The 7908-nt window shown below is 40.1% G+C and overlaps 1 protein-coding gene across 1 annotated transcript in view; it reads right to left on the minus strand.

Annotated features, from left to right (window-relative positions):
* The window catches only part of Mtmr3 (myotubularin related protein 3), a 117809-nt gene that overhangs the window by 21521 nt on the left and 88380 nt on the right, over positions 1–7908 (minus strand). Inside the window, exons 9-10 of the mRNA XM_050141073.1 lie at positions 6108–6221; positions 97–302 (exon numbers count right to left, since the gene is read on the minus strand). Coding sequence (XP_049997030.1) covers positions 97–302; positions 6108–6221 — 320 coding nt within the window. The remainder of the gene's footprint in view (positions 1–96; positions 303–6107; positions 6222–7908) is intronic.

Here is a 7908-nt window from a genome sequence, read left to right on the forward strand (position 1 = left end):
AGGGAAATGGGAGGCTGGGAGGAAGCAGGAATTTTTTTTTTAATTAAAAAAAAAAAAAAAAAAAACCTGCTGTCATGGGCCCAGAGAGCACCTTACCGAACTCCACATCAGAAAGATCTCCGCCATTGGGAAAGTCCCGACAACTGTTCCTAGTGGAACCCTTGCTGATACTTGATTGGGAGTCAGAAGCACAAGCTTTGGCCACTGACTGCACCAGATGTTCATCGTCAGCATTCCGCCAGCCCCACCAGCTAACCTCCGGTTGTCCACAGCGGGCAATGACAGCTCCATTGCTCTGGTGCCTGTGTGGAGGCAAGAGACAATAACTACTATTTCAAGACCCCAACCTGATGCTCTGTACTCACATAAAAAGTATGGTAGGTGATTATAAGTTCTTTAATGAATAGCTTGACACTAGGTAAATACTGAATTGGCTTCAAATCTTTACAATATTAATAGGGGCAGAAATGAATAACAATGTAGCACAAATAATAAAAACCCAGAAACAGATATTGGGATTCAACCTGAAGATCAGGAAAACAAAGCAGACAAGCCACTAGAGAGCTCTTACCTCTATGAAATCTTTACTGAAAGAGAGTGAGTTCCTGTCTCATCCTCCCTTATATTCCACTCTCTGGGATTAAAGGTGTGCACCACCACTGCCTCGTCTGTACAGCTGACTAGTGTGGCTGTTTTGCATTCTGATCTCCAGGCAAGCTTTATTTATTAAAATACAAATGAAATATCACTACATAACAAAACCTACATAACTTTCTCAATTATCATCCCATTATAGTGCTCTCTATAAAGTTACCAACAAATGATAAATGAATATTCTCAGAGAAAATAAACTAACACTCACAATTTAGATATTCAGAATGTTTGTTTGAGAAATAAGCTTTTTTAAAAAATTATGACTACTATAATTCTACTATGTAAAGTACAAATACCTCATTTCTAATACTGAATCCAATGCATTAGATGCTAAAGTATAGAACAAATTCCTTTCCTCACTTCTGAGGGTCCACTATAGTACCCATGCTTATTACTGCTGGCTTGAGGATTCTTTTTAAATATTGCCCATCTCGGCAGCTGTAACATTCACCTGGCCCACAGTGGACTCCTGAAGTTATTTTTCTTAGAGGCACAGCACTCAGTGACCCAGCCAGTCATGCCTCCTTCCTCGGGCTCATAGAAGGAAGAAATCACAATCCCAGTAAACCTTACTTTGACAGATCCTTTTCCAAAGGCAGAACTCATTCTCAGAGTCTACTCTGAGATGCTATTAAAACCTCAGGTGTTTTCCAGTATGTCAATTTAAAAGTTGGGGAAATGTAATAATTAGTAGTAAAACAGGAAAAAGGTTCAGACACACGCTATATCATCAATACTGGAATGTGTCACATAAAGTGAAATAAGCCCATCACTGATGACAGACATTGTAAGATTCTGCTTATATGACACATTCAGAACAGGTGAATCTAGAGGAACAATGTATTACTGGGTATACATTGGGTTAGAGCAGCTGGGGAAGGAGGAACGACTGCTAATGAGTATGAGGTTTCTCAGGGTAGTGAAGATACACTTAAGACAGATTGAGAGATGGGTTATACAACTCTAAATGTAGTACACTAAAAACTGCTAAAGTAATGACATACTTCAAGCTTATTTTTAGTTATAAAACTAATCATCTGGCTATATATAAAGATGGAGGGCTCAGTGGGTGAAGCACATGCCTGGGCAAGCCTGGTACCCTGCACTCTATCCCTGAACCCATGAAAAGGTGGAAGGAGGCAACAGACTCCACAAAGTTGTATCACATGTGCTGTGGTATATGTGCCCAAACACACCACACACATATAATAAATAAATCAATGAATAAATAATATTTATAAATCTTTTTAAAAAGATTTTTGTATATATTTTATATCTGTGTATGTGAATGAGTCTGTGTGTGGAAAGAGAGAGGTCAAACAAGGACAACAGATCTCTAGGAGTGCAATTATAGGCGACTGTGAGGACCCAATATGGGTGCAGGTAACCAAACTCCCATTCATTTGAAAGAGCAGGAAGTGCTCTTTATCACTTAGCCAACTCTTCAGCCCCAATAAATACTTTTAAAAAAAAAAAGTCTCCCAATTCTATACCCTGAAGAAAATGCCCATATTTTTAAGAATGCTCCTGAACACACACACATGTAAATCTCACACAAACAGTACAAATGTGTTTACACAGAACACAGTGCTCCATTCCTGTTTCTTCTTTAGGGAACAACTGGGGAAAGTTTGCTTTTAATTCTCAGATTTACAAGTAATAAATTAATTTGGTAGCAATCAAACCATAATAGAACAGTTTGCTAATAGGTTTTCAATCCTCCTTCACTGTGAGCAGCAGGTAGAAACAGTACACATTATTACCAACACCTCATTGGCTCACACACAAATGAAACAAATGTCAGAAAACCTAATGGATTCTTGCTGTGCCTCCCTAGTAGGCTGGGGAAGTATAGAGCTGAATGACTGCAAAAGGCTTCCCAAAAGAGGGTATTGGGACTTTCTGAGGCTTCCTCTGTCACTGCGAGGCTTTCCAGCACTGAGCCAGGACCAGCAGACTGTACTCTTCATCCTGGGTCTTAGGTTTCTCAGGGTCAACTTGGTCACTACAAGTAGCAGAAGTCTTTTAATCTCCGAAAATGCTTGATATTTCATCAAAGATAGCTCAAGCCAGATAGCTACAATTACTTTAAAAGGAAAAGTATAAAGAAAATAAGGTAAAATAAACATTTAATATCAGGACTCAGGAGACAGAGGCAGATGGATCTCTCTGAGTTCAAGGCTACCCTGGACTATACAAGACAAATCCAGAAATAGATCCAGGTGGTGGTGGTTGGCACCTTTAATCCCAATGTTTGGGAGTCACACACCTTTAATCCCAGCACTAGGGAGGTGGAGACAGGAGCAATATGGCTGGGTGGAGAAAGAAATATACAGGGGAAGAGACAGGAACTCAGTGAAGTGTGGAGTCTGAAGATTCGTGAAGACAGGATCTGAAGATTTGGAAGAGGTAAAAGGTCTCTCTAGTGGTTGACTGCTTTGCTTTTCTGATCTTCAGCTTGAATGCCAAAATCTGTCTCTGGGTTTTTATTATTCGTGCAACAACCTACTAAAAAATAGAATGCTTACATTTTACATGAAAATGCAATGGTTTTAACTGCCTCTAATTCAATGGTCAGACAAGCTCCCCATAGATACAGTGTTTCAAATGACTACAGATGAGGGAGGCCTCCCAAGATCTTGCTGTGTTAGAGCAACTCCACAGTTCTAATCAGTGCTGCCACAGAACTGCTGTTAGTTATCTCAGAAATCACTGCTGCAGTCCACAAATAACTAAATCGAGGAAATATTGGATTTAGAGGCGCAATTGCCACCTTTGGTAGTTTGAATAAAATGTGATGGTTTGGATGAGAACGGGCACCATAGGCTCATAAATTTAAATGCTTAGTTATCAAGGAATGACACTTTTGAGAAGGATTAGGAGATGTGGCCTTGTTGGGGTAGGTGTGGCCTTGTTGGAGGGAGTATGTCACTGGGAGTAGGCTCTGAGGTTTTAAAAAGCCCATGCTTACAGATCAGAATATAGCTCTCAGCTATTGCTCCAGCTCCATGATCCCTGCCATTATGATAATGGACTAAACCTCTAAAACTGTAAGTAGTCCCCCAATTAAATGCTTTCCTTTATAAGAGTTGCCTTGATGTGGTTTGAAAAAAAATGGCCCCCAAAAGGAGTGGCACTATTAGGAGGTGCAGCCTTGTTGGAGGAAGTGTGTCACTGTGGGTGCAGGTTTTGAGGTCTCTTTTCTCAAGCTTCACTCAGTGTGACAGTCGATTTCTGTTGCCTCTGAGTCAAAATGTGGGACTCTTCAGCTTGAGCATCATGTCTGCCATGGTCCTGAAGAAAATGGACTGAACCTCTAAAACTGTAAGAGAGCCACCTCAATTAAGAGTTGCTGTGGTCATGGTGTCACTTCACAGCAACAGAATTGTGACTAAGACAACACCTCTGCTGGCACTGAAGAGTGGTGGAGTGTCCCGAACAGTCTTCAACACGTCCCTCACAAAACTAAACCTAGGAATCCAACTTGGAGATCAGAGATGTAAGAGACACATCCTGCGATAAAGAATAGCTCCTGGAAGCCTGCTTGATTTACATGGGCTACATCAAGAACGTTCAAGTGTAATCTCTATAATCTTGATTTTCTCTCAAAGACTGAAATGAAAATTTCCATTTATGTATATATATTCTAGGGTCTCTAGAATTTGGAACCCTGGAACTCATGCCTTCTAGAATAACATTTTAGAAAAGAAAAAAAAAGCTAAATGTTTTATCACATTCTAAGGAGCTTTTCTTACCTAGTACAATTGTGCTTTCTGCCTAAGGGAGGATTTATTTGAAGCCTGTTACTCAAAAGATGAAAAGTATTTCCCCCTTCTGCTCCAAGTCAGCAAGTCTCACAAATGCCAGGCATCTGATCTAATACAGCTCCCCATCACAACAGCAGCCAGCTTCTTTTCCCATTCTCATAAATCCCTTCAGCTTTCACTGCTAACTCACATGTCAATTCTCATCACTTGAGTGATAGGTAAATTTGGTGACCTACTTTTCCAGTAGTGTATGAAAACAAAAGTGATGAAAATGGAAAGCGAAGGCTTAATGGTTTCCACTGACTTTCTGTGTTCAGGGTGGGCATTAGAATTTGCCTTCAACAGACAGAAATGCATTAAGGAATACACTTTCCTAGGCCTCAATACTTGAGTGCAATGACTTCTGGTGGGCAGTTTTGAACTAAGCCATGGTTTTAGCTCACCTTGGGCAGAATCTAAAAAGTCTGCACACCAGAAAAATTAAATGGAGACTGTTCACATTACAAAACACAATAACAACTTCGTAAAACTGTAATATGATTGTGTAAGAACAAAGAGGTCACTGACTTATCTCTGAATCATTCATCTGTTCCTCTAAACCACTCCTCACTCATGCTCCTATAAGCAACTTTAAAAGCTGTAACTGAGCCGGGCGGTGGTGGCGCACACCTTTCATTCCAGCACTTGGGAGGCAGAGGCAGGCGGATCTCTGTGAGTTTGAGGCCAGCCTGGACTACAAGAGCTAGTTCCAGGACAGGTTCCAAAGCTACAGAGAAACCCTGTCTCGAAAAATCAAAAAAAAAAAAAAAAAAAAAGCTGCAACTGGTCAGCAAGCTAAACCAGATGGAACCATTTCTTAGGCCTGTAGTCTGTGTCCTATCTGGGATTAATAGAGGTTCATTCATGTCTTCCCACAAGAAGACACATACAGCTCTCATGCCTTGGATTTCCTAAATTTTCCATCCAGTCTCAGCATTTCTAATTCTATCTCAAAACAGGAGTCTTTCCACATGTCAAAGTGACAACCACAGACACCATTATAGTTCATTCAGTTCTATTCTAAATTTCACCAATCTTTCAACACAAAAGCCCCTGCTAAGGTTAAATGCAATGCAGGAAGCACAAGAAAGAATGTTCCTCCATACACACACACACACACACACACTTTTTTTGAGACAGAATTCGTAGGCATGGCTGTCCTGGAACTCGCTTTGTAGACCAGACTGGGCCATGAACTCACAAGGGTCCATATGCCTCTGTCCCCAGAGTCTGGGATTAAAGGTGCACACCCCCACAGCCCAGCTTAAATATAACACCATTTTTTTTTTTTAAAAGACAAGTTCTCCCTGTGTAGTAGCCCTGTCTAGCCTGGAAGTCCTTATATAGACCAGGATAGTCTTGAACTCACAGAGATCCACCTGTTTCTAACTCTGGCCCAGACACTTTTCTACTAAAATGATCCTCAGTGTCTACTCACACCACCAGCTAGTGTTCTGGACACAGTGGGTGTTGGTATATTTCTTTCTGCAGGCACAGCTTCAGCAATAAGGAAGCATGGACTTGCCAGGGATTGTCTCTGAACCCAACCTCACCTGTCACTTGTCAGGTTAGCAGCTGTAGAGTCAGTGAGCAACAGGTGGTGGGGCAGTACTACCAGCCTAACTGGGACTGGTCTGGCTTACTTACCTGTAGATAACAGCAGGGATGCGCTTCCAGGATCGGAAGCCTGCCACGCTTTCTAGTTCTTTGTCAGTGATCCAGGCAGGTACTATGAGCTCTTGTGGATAACTACCACACAATCTGTTGGATAGAAGAGGATGGTGGTGAGAAGAAAGGAGGAGGAGAAAGGAGTGATATTAATATGGGGGACTGAGAGAGAGATGCAGAAGCAAACTATAGAAGCCAGTACAGGATCACTGTTCATGCCACCGCAGAGCCAGCTAAATGGGCAATGAGGGTGGCTGCTTAGCATGTTCAAGGATCTGTATTTATTCTCTAGCACAGGAGAGAAAAAAGTAACAGAAGAGAAACTGAAGGGGCATTATTTGAGTTTTTAGTCTCCTTAAATGAATGAGAAGCCATTATTTTGCTTATATTTTATACACATTATCTTTGATGGTTCAATCTGATTCTACCTTTTGTAATCTGATAAATCTAGCAATAAAACAATGAGAGTTGAGGGGCATTCTCACTCTCCATGATAATTTTGTTATAATTTGTGTGTGTGTGTGTGTGTGTGTGTGTGTGTGTGTATGTATCTTATTTTTAACTACTGGAAAAGCCACTTAAGTTGCAGGAAGAAAGCAACTATGTCACTTCTCTTAGCTTCAGTTTTCCAGGCTCTTGTCAAAGGAAGCATGAAGAGGACAATGCCTACCACTTCAGACTTCTAGACACCTCCTCAGATTAACTTACTCAATCTCTGGTTTGAACCAGGAAGTCCTAATGTAAGTAACAAGTGCAGCCAAGCAATATATAGATACAATACCCAGAACTGATCCCAATGAGCTAAATTTGTAATGTGAATAAGCTATTAATCATAATTTCTATAAAACACACCACAGAAGAAAATATATACTCTCTCTATAAACATGCTGTCTCTTGCTTGCTCTACCCCCCCCCTCGCCCCGCTCTTGATTAAAGTAGCGTGCTTGTGTAGTTCATTTTAAAATGTAATGTGTACTTAAAAATATAGGTTAATAGATAATCATCTATAGTCAAGCTTATAGTCATGTTAGTTAAATTTTCTAGCTGTACAGAGATATATTTCAGATGGATAGGCATTCTTCAAAAACTACAGAATATGGCATTTAAAATGTTTTAATAACTTAAATTTTTTCATTACAATGAGACACATCTGCTCCTGACAGCACAATTAACTCAAGAGGAAGATGGGCATCAAAGAGGCTCCTTATGGAGTTTGCTAGTCATTTGGGCAAAAAACTGCTCTTGCCTGGACTTCTTGAAGTTATATACTGTATGAACTGGACATACAGGACCCACCAAAAAAAAAAATGACTGCTAAAGTTGCCTAAAGAAGGTGAGACAGTCCTTTGGGGTTCCTGCTTCATGAAAGAGTCTGCCAGACATTCTACAAGGCACAGAAGAAAGTGACTGACAAACTGTCAATATAGGCGAAACTCTTTAAAATTTACTGCTTCATGAAAAAGTCTGCTGGATACTATGGGCCTGCAGGCTAAAGATGGATGCTCCAACATTACAGAAAAACTTTGGGTGGCTGTCCAGGCAGCAAGCTATCTCCGTTCTAGAGTAACTAGATAATATTATATCCTTTTGGAGTCTTTGATGGAGTTAAAGACTAGATAGTTATAATTGCAGTTTTTCTTAGTTATAATAAAAGATAAAGTAAATATAAATACTGTAACTATAATTCTTACTTAATACCTGTTTTGTTATATGAATTTTACTATTCATATATTTTACTATTCATATAATAAAACAGAAAAAAAAACAAAAAAAAAACAAA

Source organism: Alexandromys fortis, unplaced genomic scaffold (assembly GCF_014885135.2).
Source record: "Alexandromys fortis isolate MF-2015 unplaced genomic scaffold, M_Fortis_MF-2015_v1.1 scaffold_7, whole genome shotgun sequence".
Lineage (NCBI taxonomy): Eukaryota > Metazoa > Chordata > Mammalia > Rodentia > Cricetidae > Alexandromys > Alexandromys fortis.